Below are 21992 nucleotides of genomic sequence, written 5' to 3' on the forward strand. Positions count from 1 at the left end.
GAGGCTCAGCACTTCCCTGTGCTGGCATTGTGGGGTCGGTGGCCCAGGCAGAGCTCCGCGTCCCACTCCACAGGAGAAAGCTGAGTTTCAGGAGGTGGCAGAGCCGGGTCTTGCACTTGGGGCTGCCTGGCTCGAAACCCCACTCAGCTGCCCTTCTGTGGGAGGCCAGTCCGGGGCCGGGAGGGGAAGACGTGGGTGCCCGAGTAAAGGCACCTGGAGAACGCTGATGTCCCAGGGGAAGGTCCTGCCCGTGGGAGCTGGACAGCCGGGCTAGCCAGACGCCCTGGCCTGTGCTGGAGCAGGTGGCATGGGGCCGGGATGTGGGCCAGCGAGGGCTCCCTGCCTGTCCGAAGGAGTCCAGCACCCTCCAGTGCCCAGTGTTCCTGGGAGGATGCGGGAGCAGCTGCCAGGTCAGCACTCTGGATGAAGGCCACAGGTTTCCCAGGCTGGCCCTTCCCGGGCATCACTTTGTCATCACAGACGAGATGTGACTTTATGATGTCGGAGAGAAGGGGCTGCTGGACCAGAGAGAATTAGCAGGTAGTGAGAAAAAATGACAATTAGTAGATTATATTAGGTTAGATCACAAAGTCTGAAGATCGTCAGGGCTATTATCGTGCTGCCCTGTGACATAAGATTATGCTGCCAGAGGCTCACTCCGCCTCGTGGCTCTGCCGTCCTCAGCACGTGGCTTCCTCCTCATGGTGAAATATGGCTGCTCAAGCTCCCACACAGCTCCCTCCGTTCCAGCCAGCAGGAAGGAGGGAGAGCCCAAGGGTCCATTACCTCACTTTAAAAACTCTAAAGTTGAAAATAACCCTCTGCTTATATCCCCATGTGGCCAAAACCTGGTCACATGGCCACACCTAATGAAGTAATCCAGGAAGTGTCGACCACACCCTGAGTGGCATGTGCTTCACTAGAAACCGGTGGTTCTGTTACTGGGGAGAGGACAGCTGTTAGGGGGCAGTTAGCAGGTGCTGCCACAGCTGCCTGAAGACAAATTTGTGACAACTGAAAAGCCATGAAGCAGACCCCGCTCACTCAGTTCCGGATTGCGTATCCAGTGCCTGCCGAGGACAGGGCGCAGTGCCAGGCGGTGTCACGGCTGCGTGTCTGCTGCTCCAGCTCCAGGGAGACTGTCAGGGCTGAGGGGACTCGGCCAGGGGCCAGGGTGCTGGTGATAATTCACTTGGGAGCCAGCCGTGGAACCCGTCAGGCCCCTTCCCCACTCAGCTTCCCTCTCAAATGGGGGAGCTGGTGAGCTGAATTGATTTGGTCCAGGTCACCAGCAGTCCAGGCTCGTAACCACTGAGCTACACGGCCTGGAGGTCTGAAGCTGTGGTTCTGTCCACTCCCCTGGCACCGTTACAGCCCCAGGGGCCAGTGACCTGTCTCGGGCCTGCTGGCAGCTCCAGGCTCCTCGCCATCTTGGTCAGCAGCGATTCTGGCCAAGGACTGACCGGGACAGAGTAGGCGCTGGGGCGGGGAGCATCTGAGAGTGAGGAGAAGTGGGGAGCAGTGGGCGCAGGGCCCCGGGGAAGGTTTGGTGACGAGCAGAATCAGGCGGCTCAGGCGTTGGATCCAGGCATGGCTGTCTTGCCTCGAGGGTAAGAAATAGCCGGCCGTTGACTCCCAGAGCAGTGTGACTCTCAAGCGGAGTCAAGAAGTCAGTGTGGGTGACGCACCAAGGGAAAATAGAGAGCAAGAACAAGAACGGCAGAGAAATAAGCAGACGAGAAAGCGGCGGAGTGCGTCGTGCAGGGCAAGGCTGCGTCCAGTTCCTAAAATTCACGCCTTACAGGTGTGTACGGGGTTAGGATGTCAACGTCACTTCCTGTGGTCTTAACTGCAAGGACGTGCCAGACCTCAGTTCTAGAAGACTGCCTGCCGATGGACAGCGCTGCTGAGAAAAACTGGACTTATTGCCTTGGTCTGAAGAGTTTTAAAATATTTTACATGTTTATTATTTTATGTGGAAGGCAATCCAGCTTTGTAAAAAGTTAAAACGGTTTAGAGAAGGGCACAAAAATTTTTTAAAGTTCCCCCCGCCCCCAGCTCCCACTGCCCGACCCAGGGCCAGCAGGTTTCCCATGGGTCCTTCCGGACGGTTTTAATGCCTCTACAGACGTCCTTTCTGATTTCAGCGCTGAGGGCCATCGCCATGGCATACCTGCTCTTCTGAAGTTGCCTTCTCATTTTAACCGTTTCTCTTGACTTTTTCCTTTTCAACTTTCGCTCATCGAAACGTAATTCACGAACCTTACGATCTGCCCTTTAGTGTCTTCCCAGAGCCGTGCGAGCAACACCAAGTCAGTTCTGTGACATTTCCCGCAGCTCTGCCCCGCACCGGCCCCAGGCAGACACTCACGTGCCGCCCGCCCTGCGGAGTCGCCTGAGCCGGGCGTCCCGCGTGCGTGGAGTCGTTCGACATTCGCTCCCGAGCCGCTGTCTTCTCTCACGGGGCACGCCGTGTTTGAGGTGTGCGTGAGCCTGCCGCTCCTCGTTGTGTGGGTACGTCACGTTTTGTTGATCCGCTCGCCCGCGGGCGGATGTTTGGGTGGTTGCCCGCGGTTTCCCGCTTCGGCGGTTATGGATGACGCTGCTGTGAACGTACGGGCACGTGTGTTTGGGACGGATGTGTTTTCCTTGCTCCCGGGTGTATACCTGGGAGTGGCATTGCGGGCCACGTGTGTTATCTTCTTGAGAGAAATGTCTGTTCCAGTCCCTTGCCCGTTTTTCTCCGGGTCGTTTATCTTTTCATGGTTGTTGTGTGAGTTCTTTATGTAATCCCTATCGGATGTGTGATCTGCAAAGTTTTTCTATTCTGTGAGTTTTCACTGTCTTGCTGGCGCCCTTTGAACCACGAAAGCTTTTCATTTTGGCGATGTCCACATAATCTATTCTTCTGTAGCTCATGCTTTCGGTTATTATTCCAAAAAAGCCTTTGACTAGCCCAGCGTCACAAAGATTTTCTCCCAGATGTTCTTCTAAGAGAGGTTTAGGTCTTGTATTGAAAGCTTCAAACCATTTTGCGTTCGTTTTCGTGTATATTTTAAGGACGGGGACCAACCTGATTGTCTTCGGGATGTGTTCCCTCATCCCAGCACTATTCATCGGAAAGATTATTCTTTTCCCGTTGAACGGTCTTGACACTCCTGTCAAAATCAATTGACCATAGATGTGAGGCTTCTGTTCCACGGACCTGTCCGTCCGTCTTGACTACTGTAGCTTCGAAGTAAGTTGGAATTCAGGAAGTGTGACTCCTCCAACCTTCTCAAGATCGTGTTGGTTATTCTGGGTCCCTTGAATTTCCATCCTGACTTTAGAGGCAGTTTTGTTCATCTCTTCAGCACAGCCAGCTGGGATTTTGACGGTGATTGGGTCAAATCTATAGAGCCATTTGGGGAGCTTCATCATTGCGACAGTGTTAAATCACCTCGCCTGTGACCGCGGGATGCCTTTCCATTAATCTGGTCTCCTTTAATCCCATCCACACGTGTTTCTGTGTACAACTCCTGCATGTCTTTCGTCACATCTGTCCCCAAGTATGTTGTTCTTTTTGATGCTGCGACAGGTGGCATCGTTCTCGTCATTTAATTTCTGGACCCTTCGCCGCCGGCGTGCGGAAATACCGCTGGTTTCTGTACCCTCCGGCCTTGCCGAACCCTTCCACGTCTGTCCGTCCCGTCCGTCTGTCTGTGCACGTCTGTGGTGACAGCCGCGCAGCACTTTGCGGTGCGGAGACACCGTCGTTTGCGCAGCGGGCCTCCGCTGGCGGCGTGTCGTGGGCCGTTGGCATCTTTTCCCTGTGACCGACGGCCCCGCGGAGAAGGCCCTCGGAGAACTGAGCGCCTGCTCTGCGTTCTCAGGGGTCCCGGGGATACAGGCAATAAAGTAAGTGGGCTGAGTTCAGCTCTGCAGAAGTCTGTGCAGAAAATAAAACGGGGTGCTGGGCTAGGAAGCGATGGGGTGTGCGTCTGAGAGGGGCTCTTTTTTTTTTTTAATTCTTTTTTATTTTCCGGTTCATTTGCCATCGAACATTCTGTCATTCTCCGGTGTACAGCATAGTGGTTGGAGGTTTCTGTAACTGACGATCCGTCTTCACCCACCTGGCACCCTACCCAGTCATTACGGTATTACTGACCGCGTTCCCTGCGCTGTACGTCACCTCCCCGTGACTATTTTGTAACCACCAATTCGTGCTGCTTAATCCCGTCCCCTTTCTCGCCCAGCCCCCAGCCCCCGGTCCACTCCCTTCTGATAACCGTCAGTTTGTTCTCCACGTATTTCTGTTTCGTTCATTTATTTCATTTTTTAGATTCCGCATATGAACGATATCATATATAGTGTTTGTCTTTCTCTCTCTGACTGTTTTCACTCAGCACTGTCCCCTCTAGGTCCATCCATGTTGTCGCAGATGGTAAGATTTTATTATTTTTTCTGGCTGAGTAACATTCCATGGCATGTATGCCCCAGCGCTTCTTTACCCGGTCGTCTGCTGATGGGCACTTGCGTCACCTCCATATCTTGGCTACTGTAAATAATGCTGGAGTGAACACAGGGTGCATGTGTCCTTTTGAGGTGGCATTTTGGATTTCTTCAGATAAATGCCCGGAAGGGGGATTGCCAGGTCCTAGGTAGGTCTATCTTTAACTTTTTGAGGAAGGAACGGGGTTCTTTGAACTGAGAAGCCAGAGAAGATTCCATTAGAGAGGTGACCTTCGAGCTGGGGCCCAGTGCTGGGAGACGGGGGCGGTCGTTCCTGGCACAGGGAACAGTGGGAAGGAGAGCGGTGTGTGCCCGGGAGGCGCCAGGGCCAGGGGCCTCACAAGGCCCCGCAGCCTCACAAGGCGTTTGATTTTATCACGAGCGCAGAGAGAGGCCGAGGGCAGGTGTGGAGCAGGGGAGCGACTTGATCTCACTCACGTCCTAGAAGGATCACTCCGGCTGCTTGAGGAGCGTTTATTTCCCGCCTCGGTTGGCCACCGAGTTCTCAGAAGTGGCATCACAGGGCCGACGGGTTTGTCCATTTAATATGTTCCTGGATGCCGCCTGCCGAACGCCTCCCCAGAGGAGAGCCGCAGCCTTCGCTCTGTGGGCGCCGGCCCTGGCCGTCACCGTGGCATTTGGGGCAAGGTGCTCCCCCCGGCCCAGCACCCATCCTCTCCTTTTCCCTTCTGCAGGACGCTCCCCGCTGCCCTCGCCCAGTAACTCTGGCTGTGCCGCCCCCCCCTCGGGTAAGACGGGCACCCCAGGAACATGGCAGACGAAGACCTCATCTTCCGCCTGGAAGGCGTTGATGGAGGCCAGACCCCCCGGACGGGCCACGGCGGGGACTCCGACACAGACAGCGAGGACGAGGAAGGATACTTCATCTGCCCCATCACGGATGACCCCAGGTCACACCAGCATGTCAATGTCAAGGTTAACGCCTGCTACGGTGACCTGACGAAAAGTGGGCAGTACGGCTCCAGCGGGTCCCCGGCAAGCTCCTTCAACTTCAAGGTGAGTGGGCCGCCTGCTCCGTGTGCCCAGCCCAGGCCGCCGCCTCCAGGGGTGGGGAGTCGGGGTCTCTGGCTGGGGTCTTCCCCGTGTTTGCAAACCCGGGCAGCGCCCCGAACTCCAGATCTGAGGCTGTGCCTGTTCCAGGGGTGGAGGGTGTCGGTTTCGCACAAGTTCGTGACTCCAGGGGAGTGTTTTGGGATGGCTGCTTGGGCCCTGCTCTTGGCCTGCGAGAACTTTGGCTGATGTTTGTAGACGGGAGAGGGGAGCGGGGACGAGATTGGACTTGGGGGCAGTCGCTGCTGGTGGAGGCAATTTGAATGCGACGCCCTTATATCTTTATTTGCTTTAATCCTCACAAGCGTAGGTAGAATGCCGGTTACCGTTTTGGGATTTGAAATTAAAATCATTCTTTTCCAACTTCAGAATTTACCTATTTTTAGAAAATTACTAATTCTAGTTCTTAGACAGCTGGATACTTTTTCCTTTCAGGGCCAGAATTCCAGCTTGTGTCTCCCTGGGACAGGCAGCTCCAGAAATAGCTCTGTGGGTCCCCTCTGAGGTTGGGCGGCCCCAGGGGGGGCAGGGTGTGGCTCGCTTGTTCTCCTGTGGCGGGGCGGCTTCTGGAACACACCCCCACAGCCCAGAGTCCCCTCATCAAGAGGGAGCCACAGGCAAAGACAGACTTGACCCCTCTGTCCCGATTCCGCAGGGACTCTGGTTGGCCCAGCCTGGGTCAGGCGCCCTCCATCTCTGTCCAGTGACTTCCGGCCAGGCTTGGGATGGGGGACAGGGGTCACAGAAGAGGGGCTGCTTCCAGGTCAGGAGGATCTTGGTGGCCGGGGGCAGGGCAGACCCCTCAGAGGCTTTACCCGCAGCTGCCCTTGGTGGGATCCGTGAGTCCGGCCAGGGCCTTTGGCGAATGTCAAGTGGGCCCAGGTGCTGGACGGATGCGGCCTCTGACCGTGAAACGCAGTGTGACTGACACGTGGGCCGAGGGACCCAGCAGAGGCAGGGTGTCCACGGGCGTGAGCTTCACGGCGTGGACGCTGTGGCCATCCACTGCTCACCCCCAGCGCCTGCGGCCAGGCTGCGGGCACAGCGGGGCTTCGCCTGGCGTCAGGAGGGCCGGCGGGCAGCGTCAGCGTGAAACATTAGCCCCGTGGGCCTTTCGACAGTAGTGCAGATGGAAATTCCATCTCCAGGATTCAGCCTCCGCCAGGGTGTTCCCACCGGGGTGCCACTGGCGTTCTGGGCGGCACAGTCCCCTTGTCCTGTGAGATACTCGGCAGGCCTGGCCTCTGCCCACGAAAGGCCATGTTTCTCCACACTCATTAGGACAGCCCAAAACGTCCCCCGCCGTGTGCTCGGAAAGCCCGCTGAGGAAAGCCGCTACAGAGGTGTTTGTAGGGGTGCTCAGATTTATGTTGTCAAAGACGCGTAAGAGCTCAGTGTCCATCCAGGGGGGCCTACGTGAGTTATAGACTGGGGCCTACCAGAACGCTGTGTTTACATTAGAGCAGAGATGACGTTTCTAGGCCGTTCAACTCGAAAACCATGCCAGGATATATGCATATTTTGTGTGAGGGAAAAAAAAAAATCCATGAAAAGCCCTTGGGACTGTGCTGGTCCATAAAACAGCATCTGTTTCAATTTTCACATGCTGTTTTGTTTTTATACGCTGTTACGTAAAACAGCAAGTTAAAATATAATGCGATCCCATTTTTATCAAAAAATATACATATATTAGTATTTTCACGGCAAAAACTGACAGAGAAATTTGCATCCAGCAGTTACCGGTGATTCTCTCGGGGGGACGGTGCTGTTAAGGGGGAATTTGATCACCTAGGTTACATCTGTTTTTAAACATTTAGGGCTTTGAAAACTACATGTGTGTATTACTTGAGTGCAGAAAAATGTTTTTAGAAGCAGAAAAATGAAGCAAAATAACCAGGTCACCTCGCCTCCGTCAAAACAAACACATCAAGGAGGCCAAGTTCAAAGTCCTCACTGAGGCCGGGAGTCTCTTGGTCTCCAGGGACCTTCTGGGCTGGAATCTCTTCCCAATTCTGGAATAGGTGTCATTTTTCACGCCTCTGCCTGAAACCTCTTCAGTGACTGTTGGTCTGTGGCGGCCCCCTGGGGCTGGGGTTGAAGACACCAAGCCCCGGCCCTGTCCTCTCATTCCCTGGGGCTGGTAGCCGAACTTTGCTGGCATCTGTCGCTGTCAACAGTCATTCTCCGTTTATGAGTCAGCCCCAGCTTGCGGGGCTGGGGCTGACCGTTTATGGACCCGGTGGAGCTCCTCCTGGGCTGGGGCTGACCGTTTATGGACCCGGTGGAGCTCCTCCTGCCTGCCCACGTCCTAGGTCATCAGAAGCTGGCTCGGTGGGGTCCCTTGGTGCTTGGAGGGACAGCAGCCTAGTTCCTAAACCTCACTCCCTCTGGCACTGGACCAGCCTAACGTGTTTTTATTTACTGTTGACATGGCAACCTGGCATTCCTCCAAGATGGCTCTGCCTGGCAGGTACCGGGCGTGTCCTGGGAACTGCTGAGTTCTGTCACTGTCAAAGCCAGAGCCTTCTTCTGCCCGAACTTCCCGGGAGATGGTGGGCTGCCCGCATGGTAGAATAGCAGGCAAGGATGTTTCTAGAGTTTATCATAATGTGGGAAAGCACTTCAGCTCTGGAGTTAAATTTAAATAGCAGAATGTAGAGTAGGATGATAGCTCTGACTCTCTCTCACACACACACACCCCACACCCCCCAAAAAGCCTGGAAGGAAGTTCCTCGGCATGCCACCTGGCGGTCTCTGCGTACCATCTGAGCGATTCCTTGTGTCCTGCTTCTCCCTCGTTTCCATTTTCTAGAATAAGCATATCTATGTTTTACATTTTTTTAACAGAGTGGGAAATCGCATTTAAAACAGTCGTTGTCCTGGCCTGGGGTATCTGGGGAGTCATTCCACATCGGCACATACAGGTCGCCTCTTGAGGGTGGATTAAACCGTATCTTGTCACGCGAGGTGCGTGGATCTGTGAGGCCAGCCCCGCTGCCTGAGGGGCACAGTCGTCGTTTTCATTTTTCCCTATTATGAACCGTAATGAATGCGCTTCTGCGTGTATCGAAGCAAACTTTACACTGCACTAATTCCGTACTGTGTCAGCGCACGAACAAGGCAAGAACACTAACCGTACCAATCGCACACGGGGACCAGCGTCCGCCTCTGACCCGGGGTTCCCGGGAGCGGTCCTTCGGTGACGTTCCTCGCAGGGACGACTGGACATCAGCCGGAACCTTCGTCCCAGGCGAGGGCGGGGGACGCCGCTCTGCAGGCTTCGCGCCTGTCAGCCGCGGGACGGCACAGCGGCCCTTGACGACGCGTGCTTCGACAGGCGGCACGCCTCCAGCCCCCGGGACCCCGACCCCGGGTGCTCTTCCTGAGCGCAGGGTGGCGCCCTGCCGATGGTGCGGCCGCTGAATATCATGCCGTGGTCCGGAAGCACCGTCCCGTACTCGGCCGGCCATCGATGGGTGCGCAGGCCCTTCTCGGCGCCTTCCTTCCAGTGCGGCCGGGCGCATGGCCGCGGAGGCCCCCGGAGGCCCTGCCCCTGCCCAGCATCCCCGGGAAGCCCTGTGCGCACCAGAGGCCGTGACCGTGACCATGACCGTGGGGGCTCTGCCCGCCACTCTGCGGATGCGGCATGGGACGGACGTAGGGGGAGCACAGGTGCCCTGGGTCCACAAAGGCCTGGAGCCCCAGCAAGGTAGGGGCCCGCCGGGCGGGTGAAGGGGAGCAGGTGACGCTGGCCGTGGGCAGGAGCCGCGTGGCGCCGGGGGTCCTTCCAGAATGTGCGCACGTGCCGAAGTGCCAGCTCCTCGGGGGACGTGTGCCGGGGCCTGCACTTTTGTACTCGGTTTTCAGCAGCTTGAGTAGAATACACTTCACACGACATGCCACTTTCCAGTTTAAAACGCGCAGTTCAGTGGCTTCCAGTATATTCACACAATTACGCATGCACCACAGCCAATGTCGGGCCCTCGCCATTACTCTGAACAGAAGCCTGGTCACCTCCCAGTCCCCGCGTCCCTCCCAGGCCTGGCAGCCGTGTGTCCCCTGCAGATTTGCCTTTTCTGGACATTTCACGTAAATCGTGTCGCCTGCCGTGGGGCCTTTGGCGCCGGCTGCCTTCCCGTGCTTTCAAGGCTGGTCTGTGTTGGAGCTGTGTCACCCTTGTGCCTTTTTACCACCGAATGTCACTCTGCGGGGTGCGCACACGCGTGCTCTGTCCCTTCATCCATGCACGCCAGTTTGGGCGCTTTCTCTCTTTCGGCCCCTGGGGACAGTGCCGATGGGGACAGATCTTTGCGTGGACACGTTGTTGCTTTGGGGTAGATACTTAGGAGCGGAATCGCTGGGTCTTCTGGTCACCCTCTAGTGTGGCCGCAGTTCTTTTTGTAAAAGAACGGGCAGCTGGGGCTTGGCAAGCATGGGGTTGAGTCCTGAGTCTGCCATTTCCTGGCCCTGCAGGTCTGTAGACAAGTCACCTCCTTGCTCCCTGAGGCCCAGGTTCCTCCTCAGTAGACCAGGTAACTGTCCCACCCGCCTACCCGCCCTAAACGGGGTTGCCAGGATTCCGCCCGGGGAAGGGCTTCGGGGAGACGAGGTGATGAGGTGATGCTGCTTTGCTGGTCATTTCTGTCCGTCCCGTCTTGTCTTCTGTGGCCTCAGCTCTGAAGCCCACCGGCCAGGGGATATCAGCTGCAGCTCCTGTTTTCCACACAGAGAGATTTCTTGAGGGTTTTAGCTTTGTTTCTTTTAGTTACTTGTTTTATTGATTGTAGAAGTAATCCGTGTTCTTTGCAGGAAACGATGAAAGTGTAGATATAATTGCTATTAGGGTCTTAGTGTATATTTCAGATGTTTCTGTGGTTCAGTATAAATACAGAATAAATAAGTAGGAGCTCTTTATTGCAGCGCGAGGACCACGTTCCGTTTGTTCTGCGCTTACGTTTTTCCTCGGCAGACAGTTCACGTCTTTCCACGTTAGTAAATATGGATCTAGGCTGTCGTCGTTTCGACGGCTCCGTGGTGGCCCGTGGTGTTGGATATCCCACAGTTTCTTCAAGCATTTCCTCTTGGGGGGTATTTAGGCGGTGTTTTTGCTGCTGTATTCGATGCTGGGTTCCATGACATTGCACGGAACCTCTAAGTGCAATTTAGTGGCCCAGCGTGGGGCGGCCACACAGCGATCCGGGCCTCCTCCCATCCCAGGGTGTGGCCGGGTGTCCCAGCGGCTTCTTCCTGCTGCTTTTATTTGTCCTTGGGTGTGGTTAACTGTTGGGGGTAGGGGGGCGAGTCGTGCTGGCATGGAGCGGGGTCCTTCAAGTCTACATAAGTGAGGGAAAAAATTGCTTGATCGCACCCACCCGGCGAATGCGACGGTTGATGTTTCGGGGAGCCCCTGGGCGCTCCCTCGTGTGAGATCTGGAGGCCTTGGTCACTGTGGTCGTGTGACGGGGACAGCGAGGACGGTGATACAGAAACGGCAGCGACAGCCGTACGGTCCCTGTGCCAAAGAAATCGCAAACACGTCACGCTCACGGTCGGCCTCACTCGTGCCAAAGAAATCGCAAACACGTCACGCTCACGGTCGGCCTCACTCGCCGCATGTTCTGTTGTGGCCGCCAGCCCCCGATCGACACAGGGACCACCGGAAACCAGCGAGTTATAGGAAACACGCTCTTTATTCAGCCAGCCGGGTCTGCCAGGGGTACGCAGATCCCACATCAAGCAGCCCCGAAATGTAGAGGTACAGGGTTTTTAAGCCCTAAACCCCATTCCTCATTCTGTCTGAACACAAAAGTCTATTTTTCTTCTTTTTACTACCTGTCAACCCACAGGTCGGTTGTGCAAGCGGCGGGTACAGAAGCAGAAAGCTTACCGTTAGGGCGTTGTGTTCCCATGGGCGATAGCCGAGCAGTAATGTTCCAGCCAGCACAGTTCCAGGAAATTTATTTTTGTCATCGTTATCGTTACCTGTCAGTTCGATTCTGTTTCACAGTCTCCAGCTCCGAAGAGCCCCCCTTCTGTCTGGCGCAGTGTCCCTTTCTGTGAGACGCACTAGGCCCCCGTCCTGAGTGGGGTTGATCGGTCTCTCAGCTGCTGAGTTTTAGGGTCTTTAGAACCAGAGGATGTTAGAGACGAGCCTTAATCGGCTACCCCATTGGTCTTTGTTTGCTGCCTTTGATTGACACTTTGATTGACACTTGCGATGCCTGAAGACCGTTGTCCTAGTTAAAAAAAAGTGCAGGCAACACAGACAAAGCTGATCAGCCTGTCCCCCTCTCCTCTTCCCCGAGAGAACCGGTGTATCCGTTTGGTCTGGATCCCCTTTCAGACCTTTTTTAACGCATTTATACATAAATCCACATTTACATACGTGACTATAGACACAGGCCTGGCCTTAGAAGTTCATCGTCACGACTCGTGCGTCTCCTTGCCCAGCGAATGGTGTCGCCCTGATCGCATGAGGTAGCGACGTGCCTTTTTCCCTACACAGTAAGTCTTAGAGATGGCCCGTGTCACTCAGCATCTCGATCTTTTTACCAGCCGCCTACAAGCCCAGTCACGGGCCACTTCACGACGGGCTCGCGTGCTAAGCGATGCGTGCTTAGGAGCTTCCGGCATCGTGTGAACATCACAGAGCGTGTTCGCACAAACTTGGATGGCAGCCCGCTGCACGCCCAGACTGTGGTGCAGCCTGCTCCACACCGGTGCGGCGTGTCCCTGTCCTGAACGCGTAGGCGGCTATGGTGTCTGCGTAGCTAACCGTACAGAGCCCACGGCAGGAAAAGCACAGACGCAGAGGTACGTGGCTGCAGGGCTCGCCGTGAACGCGGCGCAGGCCGGGAGGTGCCCCGGTGAGCCCGCCAGCGAGTGCGGAGCGGGCGCGAAGGCCTGGGACACGGCCGTGCACTGCCACGGACTTTTATTACACGCTGGACACTCAGGCTGCGCTAAATCGATAAAACAGCGCAAGATGCAATGAAGCTGGAGCGCAAAGGATGCGGCCGAGATGCACTAAGCACGAGCTGTACTTCTTAGGAGTGGAGAGGGTGCCCTCTAAAATAACCGCGAAAAGCGTGGTCTAGTCAATACGAGAACCGGTAATGTCACGCATGAGCGTTGTCCAGCCCTACAACGGGGTGACTGTTGCCGCGTCGTGAGGCCTTAGGCGTCTTTCCACGCCCTTGTCATCTCACGTGTGTGGTCTGTCATCGACTGAACTGTCGTTAGGCATCACAGGTAACACCTGCCCGTGGACCGGCAGGTGGTTTGCGGTGCTCGACCGTCACATGGCACTGTAAGCGCTGACCATAGTTGGGCCAGCTCACTTGGGCACACCTGGGCAGGTGGCCGGAATGGCTGGGTCACTGTCCGTGCAGGAAGTCCGTGGCCCAAGGTGGTGGTCCCTGCGTCCACTGCCCTCGCGGCGTCTGAGAGCTCTCACTCCCAGGCCTCCATGTCTCCCCAGCCTGGTGGCCGCCACGGTAGCACATCAGTGGCTTTCAGCCCGGGCAGGGGCGGTTTGCCTGCAGTGAGCGCCACGACCTCAGAGGGCCACCGTTTCTGGCGGGACAGACGTTGACCACCAGTAGTTGGAACCTTCATCCTTGTCCTTTGTAGACAAGGAAGTGGCCGTTCTCGCAGCCGGTCAGCAGTGTGGGTGGGACCAGAGTCAAAGCAGCCAGTCTCAGGACGGGACTTTTATACTGCGCTTGGAAAACACAGTTGCCTACAACCCATCTGTCCCCAGGGAGGCGTGCCATGGTGGGACAAAGGGTAAATTTGACCCTGTGAAATAACGCGCCCTCTAATGCTAAAACGCTTTTTTCCTTGACTGGTTTTGTTTGTTTGTTTGTTTGTTTGTTTGTTTGTTTGTTTTGTTACTGCTGCTGCTGCTGTTTTGCTTGATGCCACAGCCTCCAGCCAGGAGGCGATTTCTGTTGCTAACTTGTTATTGAATGTGAGGGCCGCTGTCTTTGGCGTAGGGAGCGTCTGAGTCACCCGTTGAGAAGGGTGTAGCTGGAGAGCCATGTGTCTCAGGGAGGGGACAGGCACATGTGCAGACCTGCTGACTGCTCAGAGCACCGTCCGCTGAGGCAGGCAGGGTCAGAAGGCCGCCCCGCCACTGACAGCCACTGGAATACGGGAGGAGACCATGACACTTTTTCAAACTGCACAAGTCCAGAAACTCCCTCCGTTGTAAAATTGTCACCAGCAGGGTTATTTACAATAGGGATACATCAGTGACAAGCGCAAAGAGTCTGGTCGTGGAGAACCGTGGGCGAGTGGTTAGGTCGGTAATGCTAACCCCTCCCGGCGGGTTATTCTGCCAGCCACCTCGTAAATGCACGAGGTCGTGTTTGTGTGAGAAAGGTTTCACTCGTCCTCGGAGTATGACTTAGGAGAACCGTTCTGGAGGAAAACTCCGAATGTGTGAATTTTAAACACAATCCCGCAGTTACTCCTCCAAGAAGCACGTCCCCCAGGGATTTTGCACAAGTGCACAAAGTTTACACGCGAGGGTGTTCACTTCAGCACTGTTTGTACTAGGAAGTGCTGGCAAGGGCCCAAATGTCCATCGCCTAAGGTTAGAGAAATACCTCCAGGTGCACTTACGCAGGCTGCACATGGCGACTCCCGGCCGTCTGTGCGTGTGACATGGAAGGACATCCACGGCCCCCTGTCAGGTCAGACGCAGACGGAGCGTGTGCACCATCACATTCGTGTGTGTGCATGGCACGTGCAGAGGAGAAGGCCACATGACGGTCACGCCATCTGTCAGCCGTGATTTGCCGAGGAATGGGGTCTAGGAAGGGCTTCTGCTTTCTAGTTCAGAGGTCTGTGTTGCTCGCCATGTCCTGTGATAGGCAGAGCATGCATCCGGGATCAGGAAAGAGCTCCAAAGCCCCAAGTCCCGTTGACTCGCGCTCCTGGAAGGCTGTAAACTGCATTGAGTGTCGTTCCAGCCCTATAAAAACATGCGCTACAGGACCTGTAAAGAACTAACCCACAGCGTTGACGGCAGGTCTGAATTTTCTTGGCCTTCTGTATTTTCCAAGTGTTTTCATTCAGTGTGAATTAGCCTCTAAGCTGGAAGAAAAAAGTTATGGGCTTTATTTTTGGACTTTGCAGATTAGAAAGCCCCAGTGAGGGGCCCAGGGCTGTGCGTGTGCATGCGCGTGCGTGTCTGTGTGTCTGTCTGTCTATCCGTCCATCTGTCCCAGAGGCTCAGCTCCTCTGCCTTGCCTCCTCTGAACCAGAGTCCCAGCGATGGGGCTCAGGCCGGGGCACGGCGGGGTGCTGTCCCCTTTGGGCCCGAGTCCATGGGAAGCTGGGCCCCTGAGGGCTGGTCGGTGGCTGAGGGTTGCCACTGGGGGTAAGGACGTCTGGAATTGGCTAACCCAAAAGCCCTGGTTCACAGCAGGTTTTGTGAGTTTGGGGGGATGTTTCTGGTCATCACTACCATAGTGGGGGACACTACAGGCGTTGGGTTTCCCTGCATCCCCAGGACCTTGGCACGCCTGGTGGGAGCCTCTTCGTAATGATCTGAGCCCAGAACTTAGCGCTGTGTCAGCATGAAGACTACCTACCTGCCTTTTGCATGTTTTTGATATCCTCAGCATTTAGAGCGTTATGTTACCTCTGGATTTCATTTAGGGTAGTAAAATGGGGCACGTTTGTAATTTACATGATGTTTATAAATTCAGTCTTGCACAATCACCAGCAATACTATTGCCTCTCATCGGTATATGTTTGCACACTTGTGTGTTTTTCTGTGGGACACACTCCTAGACGTAGAACTGCTGGGCGAAAATAGGGGAATGCATTCTGTTTGCTCCGACGGTACCAGGCTCCTCTCGGCAGAGGTTAATCCCCGTGGGCGTCTGTGAGGGCACCCGTCACCCCCCTCAACAGTGGTGAAGTGTTTTGCAGCCTGCACGCGGGGTTGGGGGCGGGGCTGACATCTTATTTTCATTCTCAACTTTCTGATCACAGTGGTGTGTGTTTCCCTATGTGTGTCATGTTTCTCCTTGGGTCTCATAGTTAAGCCGGGTCACTTCTGCCCCCGGGGCGGCTGTGCCGAGTGAGAGCAAAGGGTCTCTTGGGGACAGTGGTCCTGCAAGGGGAGTGGATAGGAGGTTTCTCTCTCATGGGGCTCTCTGTGGGGATGGAGGGGGTGGGGCTGCTGTCCCAGGAGACCCCGGCCCAACGCTCCCCTGTGCCCTCTGCAGGAAGCCTGGAAGCATGCGATCGAGAAGGCCAAGCACATGCCTGACCCCTGGGCTGAGTTCCACCTGGAGGACATTGCCACAGAATGTGCCACGCGTCACAGGTCAGCGGCTCGTCTGGGGGTGCCGTAGGGTCCCAGGTCTCCAGGAGTCCTTAGGGGTGGGGGTTCCACCTCTCCTCGCAGTCACTGAGCCCCGAGCACCCTTGGGGATCAAGGAGAAGGGAACGATGATAATGCCGACCAGCATCTGAGTGCGCATTTTTAAGGCACCGCGCATCATCTCATCTAATCCTCATCGTGGTCCTGTACGTATTCGGCAGGCTAGGCCAAGCTCTGCAGCAGTGACAAGTACCCCAGGGGCTTAATGCAGCAAAGGTGTGCTTGTCACTCGGATGAAGTAGGGCGAGAGGTGGGCAGCTCTTTGGGGCAGCTCAGGGATCCAGCCTACTTCCGTCATGTGGTGCCATCTGGACACGGGACCCCCACAACTGCTACCAAACGGAAGAGCTGGGGGGCAGCTCGCCAGCTTATCAAAGTCCACGTTTGAGTCTCCCTGGCCCGGCTCTGGTGGTACCTCCATCTCTGGGCCCATCAGACCCTCACTCCAGTTGGCCAGGTCTAGGCCACAAGCCAGAGGGTGTGGGGACCAGCTCCACCCAGTCCACCTGTTCTGGGAATGGAGGACAGTGGTTCCCCAAAGGACAGTTGGGGTGCCGTTTGTTTCCTAAGCAAAGTGCCCGCCTTCGCCGGCGCTGGCTGCAGGCGGGGGGCGCTCAGGCATCCCTGGCAGGAGCCTCCGGAGGCTCCTAACCTAGAGGCTTCCCCCTCTGTTGCCAGTGCAGCCAGCCCTTTCTGGGGTCCATTTCCTGTTCACAGGGGGTTACCCAGGCTGGTTCAGAGTAGGTTCTGGTTGAAACTGGCCTGGCTCTGAGTCCTGGCTCCTGGGCGGGTTGCCCCCCGACCCCGAGCCTCCGTCCCCCCATCTGGAAAGCGGGCACAGCACTGTAGCAGCCTCGGGCTGCTGCAGAGGTCGGGTGCAGAGCCCCCAGCACTCAGGCCACTCAGAGCGCCAAGCGGCAGGGACCTCGGCGAGGTCGGCGGTCGTAGGAACAGTAAGACGCGGCCTGCGTTGCCCCCTGCCTGCCCTCCCCGTGTGTGCCTCTCAGTTTTCAGTCTCTCTTAAGGGTGAGGAGAGACTGTTTGCTTTGCCTTGGTCTCTGCATAATAATAATAATAATCATTATGGTTCACCGAGCATAGTACCCGGCCCGGGCTGGTTTAGGGCAAGTTGGCAGCTCTGGCGAGCCTTCCTCCTGCCGGGCCAGGGGGCGGCCACCTGCCAGGTCTCTGCTTGTGGAGGTGTCAGACTTCGAGAGGCCTGTTGTCACTGGGGCGGGGACAGTCTGGAGCTAGGGCTACGAATGGCTCAGCCCTGGGGGAGTTTGAGATGGACAGTTCTGGACCCCTCTCCGTCCCGCTCCGCCTGGCCGTGCATCCAGCAGCCCCTTTCCTGGCTGGACTCGGGGGGCCCCACCCCTCCCCTCACGTGCACTCAGCTGCCTGGGCCAGGCCTCGCACAGCTGCCTGGCAAGGTCAAGGGCACGGCCGCGCCGTCTGGGGACACGCCGTTTGTTACGTAGACGGGGCGTCAGGGGATTTGCCCATTCGGTCCTTGCCCCACGTGTGTTCACCGAGCAGCTGCGCACTCCAGGCCCGCGGTGAACAGGCCGGACGTGGGCCTGCCTGGGTGGGGTTCCCGTCCAGTGGGGGGGCACAGAGTGCATGCTGGGGGACACGTGGACAGGGCACCGCTGCGTTTGAGGAGGGAAGGAGGCCGGGGTCGGGGGGAGGACGGGAGAGCGCCCACTGGGCAGGCGGGCTCGGTCCCCGGGGCAGCGGGGAGCCCAGCGAGCGACGGGATCAGGAGGTGGACCCTGCGCCCCGGGGGCGGTTCCCGTCTCTGCAGGTACAACGCGGTCACGGGCGAGTGGCTGGAAGACGAAGTCCTCATCAAGATGGCCTCTCAGGTGAGCAGATCCGAGCCGGGGGCAGGGCCGGCGGCTTTTCCCAAGCTCCAAAAGATTCTCCTTGGCCCTCTTGCCGAGGGCCAGCCGGCTGCAAACACACGGATCGGTTATCGGGCGTGGCAGGCCACCGCCTGCCACTGCATTGTGGCTTGAGTTCAGTGGCTTGCCACCGGCCTTTTGGGGACGCTTGGCGAGACGTCCCTCAGTGCGTCGCACACTCAGCAAGGCGTGCAGCTCGCTGGGCTCCGCAGCGTACGCACCGTGCGAGTGTCACCCAGGCCAGAGCGTGGGCGCCACCAGCCCCCCGGGAGCCCCTCCGGCCCGGCCGTGCTGTGTCACCCGGGGGAGCTCGCCCAGGTCTGCGTTTCGCGGCAGTGGAGCGTGTGGCGGTGTCTTTCCAGGACGTCTCCTTCGCTCGGTATTTAGGCTCCGAGGGTCACGCCGTTTTTGCTGGAGCTGTAACTGCTCGCTGTGCAGTATGTCACCGAATGAATGAGCCTAGGGACACACCTGTCACGCCGTGGGTGGACATTTAGGCAGTTCCTGCTTTTCTTCTGTTACAGACAGGGCTGCGAACACCCTCCCCCCGCCCCCACCAATACACACTGTCTCCCCAATAGTACCTTCACCCGGGCGTGGGGCTCTTCCACTCAGCGGGGGTGGGGGACACCCCCACAGCCCCAGGCTGGCAGCTCTCTCAGCTTCAGTGCGGGGAGGGCGGGCCAGGCATGTTAGGGTTGAGGCGAGGTCCAGGGCACCCACTCGGCGGGCGACGTCCAGCAGGTGAATCTCCTCCCGACTAGGCTTGCTTAGGTTGGGGCGTGGGGACCGCTGACCTTCCGTGCGGTGTCTGTCTTTCAGCCCTTCGGCCGTGGAGCAATGAGGGAGTGCTTCAGGACGTAAGTGACACATGGCTCTTGGGGGCCCTGCCCAGACCCCCTCAGGCTCCCGAGACGGGGAGCATTGTGACGTTCCTGGCCAAGACGCAGCCAGTGGCCTCTGCTTCCTGTAGCTCATGGTCCCCTCTGTCTGGCCTCCACTGGCCCTCACGTTGGGCCTGGCTGCAGGGATGGGCTTAGGGAAGGGGGGGGCAGGGTGTCCTACTCATCCTGGCTATCCTGGCTCTGGTCCTTAGGGACCAGGGGATTTGCACCAGGTGACACTTTACCAGTGTCCCTTAAGCCCCCTGCCCCGTTCTTTGAAGGATGCTCTCCCACCTCCCACATCTGTCCCTGAGGACACAGGGCTGGGTCCCTGGCGAGCCGAGTGCCCAGGTGGAGCCCCGCTCCCTCTCCTCCCCACAGGAAGAAGCTCTCGAACTTCCTGCACACGCAGCAGTGGAAGGGGGCCTCCAACTACGTGGCGAAGCGCTACGTCGAGTCGGTGGGCAGAGACGTGTACTTCGAGGACGTGCGTCTGCAGATGGAGGCCAAGCTCTGGGGAGAGGAGTATAATCGGCACAAGCCCCCCAAGCAGGTGTGTGTGGCGCCCTCCCTGCCACCTGCCCCCTCCAGGGCAGCCGGGGGCCGCGTCCAGAGACCAGGGCGCTGGTGCCACGGTCACAGTGTCCCTTCGCCATCTCAAGCAGTCGCTCATGGCAACCGCCACTTACCGAGTGTAGTGCAAAAAGTCATTTATTCGCCAAAGCGGAGGGTTGGGGTTGTTCAAGGTGGGTTGGGATGTTTACGTCCCATTTCACAGGTGGGGTCTAGTAGTTAGGAGTTTTGTTTGCAAACGACTGAAACCCACTCGAGCAGGTTTAGTGCAGGAAGGGAACACGTTGCCTCGTGGGGCTGAACCGTTGTGCTGGCCGCGGGCCGCGCTGGCTCGCTGGGACTCTGCCTCCGCCGCCGGCCTCAGGGTTCTTCCGCGTGGCGTCCCTCCCAGCAGCTTCTCGACTTGTAGCGGCAAGTCGGCCACCAGCAGCCTCAGGCTCGCTTTCTGCCTTCTCAGCAAGTGTTTTCCCAGGAGTGACAATAAAAGTCCCAGAACTGGGTGTCACTGGCTGCGATGAGGCCGGTGCCTGTCACTGAGCCAGTCAGGAAGGCCAGACCAGGCAGGCCCGAGCCCCCTGCCACCGATAGAGCCAGCAGTGTGGTCCTTCCTCCCAGACTGCATGGGCTGCGATCGTGGCTCCCAAGAAAAGGCAGAGGGGAGTGGGGTGGGTACCTTGTCTGCCCCTGGGGAACCCAGGACCCAGAGGGGTTAAGGGACCTGCCCCGACGGGCAGGGGTGGAGCCAGGGCTCAGCTCCAGGCGTTCCAAGCCACTGCCCACTTGACTCCTCCACTCGGGCCCCAAGGGTGCTGGGTGACGGAGGCCAGGCAGAGCTTCCTGTTGCCGCCGGCGTTTGAGGAAACTGAGCTCCCGGCCCTGGCCCTGCCCAGACTCACGGCCCGGCCCTGCCACTGCTGGAGCGCCTGCTGGACGCACGTCTCCTGGGCGCCTTGGGAGGCCACGTTCCGGCAACCAGCAGAATTTATCGCGCACTTGCCGTTTGCAGGGCCCTTGAATGAGCCCGTGAGGGGTGGACGTAAGAAGCCACAGTCTTCACCCCCAGGGCCTGTGACCTCGGTGACTCGCTGCAGCCCGGCCTCCGTCTTCCTCCTCTCCCAGCCCTTTCCTGCCTCGGGGCCTTTGCCCGGGCTGCGCCCCGCACCCCGCATCCCTCATTCTCTCCGTGCTTGCTTGGCGAGTTCCCTCTCTTCGGTCTCAGCTCCGTGAGGCCACCCCGTCACCTCTGTCACATTGTCCTATTTCTTCCGGTTTCTTTTTTCCCAGAGTAGCTGGTGCTACTTGTTCATTTAGGTGGCATTTCAGTCCCCCGGGGACAGATTCATCTCTCTTGTTTACTAGGTCCCGGCACCTTGATGCTCAGTAAATAAGGACGTGATTCATTGCTGAATTAATTGAGGAATGTGGGTGTTTGAGGAGAAGCTGGCTGTCCACCCAGTGAGCCCTCTGGCCAAGCAGGTGGCCTGGCCACAGGCGTCCTTGTGGAGGGGGGAGCCAGCCTTTGGGCGGGATTCCTCGAGCACCAGCTGTGCCTGCCCCTCAGGCTGCTCCTGGGAACGGAGGCCGAGTTCGGGGCAGTTCTCGTCCCCAGCCCTGGGCCCCCCCGACCCCTGAAGCTGTTGTCTGCCTGTCTAGTGACTTAGCCGAGCAGCTCCCTGGGTGGCGGTTTCCTTGGGAGACCTGGCTCCTTCTGTTGTGGCAGTGTTGAGGAGGACTGGGTGCTGTGGGCCAGTCCTCAGATAACAGAATATAAGTTAGTCACAGGTCTCCCCAACCCCCTTTACGCACCAAACACAGCACTTGCACGTTTATTCTGTCTACGTGATCAAACACACGAACTTGGTGCAAAAGTCAGCCAGGCGCGTCCCAGCTCCCCACAGTCCCCCAGGGCAGGGGGAGAGGCGCTGTTTACAAGTTTGGCACGTGTTCCTCTCAGGTCGCGCCTGCCGATAATGACGACATCAGCAAAAGCTGACGGTCTTTCATGCACCTGCAGATTTCCTCCTCGTTCTGAGTCTGAGACCCCCCATTCCACAGGCGAGGAATCCGAGGCACAGAGAGGGGGTAACTCTCCCAGGCTCGCGGCGTCCGTGTAAGGCACGGCTGCGTTGCTCAGCAGACGGACCCACAGACGTGTGCCAGCGCGGAGCGGTTTCCTCCGACAGCCCTGCGTGGATGGCTCGGCGGGCTGGGGCTTGCCTCCCCAAACCGTCCGGAGGCCTGGTCGCTTCTGTCCCGTTGCTGCGCCATCCCCCGCGGGTGGCCCTGGACCGTGTGGTCGGTTCTGGCTCGCTGGCAGGCGTCCACCTTACAGCCTTAGGAAGGGACCGGAGAGGGGAGCAGGCTGGATGCATCCTCACCGCCGCTCGCTTTCCATTGGCTGGGCTTGGCCATGGCCACACCTAGCTGCAAGGGAAGCTGAGCAGTGTCACCCCTACTGGATGGCCGTGCATCCTGTTAAAACTCAGGGACAGCGGCTGGCTCCAGCTGCTTGGCCTGTCGTAACAAAATACCACAGACAGAACAACAGGAATTTACTGCTCGCAGTTTCGGAGGCTGGGGTGTCCAAGGTCAAGGCCCCGGCAGGGTCACGGTGTGGTGAAGACCGTCTTCGTGGTTCATGGCCAGCACCCTCGCCCTGTGTCC

The 21992-nt window shown here is 57.7% G+C and overlaps 1 protein-coding gene across 1 annotated transcript in view; it reads left to right on the top strand.

Moving 5' to 3' along the window:
• The first annotated feature begins 4967 nt into the window (after positions 1-4967).
• The window catches only part of EEF2K (eukaryotic elongation factor 2 kinase), a 40470-nt gene continuing 23445 nt past the window's right edge, over positions 4968-21992 (top strand). Inside the window, exons 1-5 of the mRNA XM_023520087.1 lie at positions 4968-5508; positions 15807-15907; positions 17772-17832; positions 18694-18731; positions 19137-19548. Coding sequence (XP_023375855.1) covers positions 5263-5508; positions 15807-15907; positions 17772-17832; positions 18694-18731; positions 19137-19548 — 858 coding nt within the window. The 5' untranslated portion in view covers positions 4968-5262. The remainder of the gene's footprint in view (positions 5509-15806; positions 15908-17771; positions 17833-18693; positions 18732-19136; positions 19549-21992) is intronic.

Source organism: Pteropus vampyrus, unplaced genomic scaffold, assembly GCF_000151845.1.
Source record: "Pteropus vampyrus isolate Shadow unplaced genomic scaffold, Pvam_2.0 Scaffold247, whole genome shotgun sequence".
In the NCBI taxonomy this organism is placed as follows: Eukaryota; Metazoa; Chordata; class Mammalia; order Chiroptera; family Pteropodidae; genus Pteropus; species Pteropus vampyrus.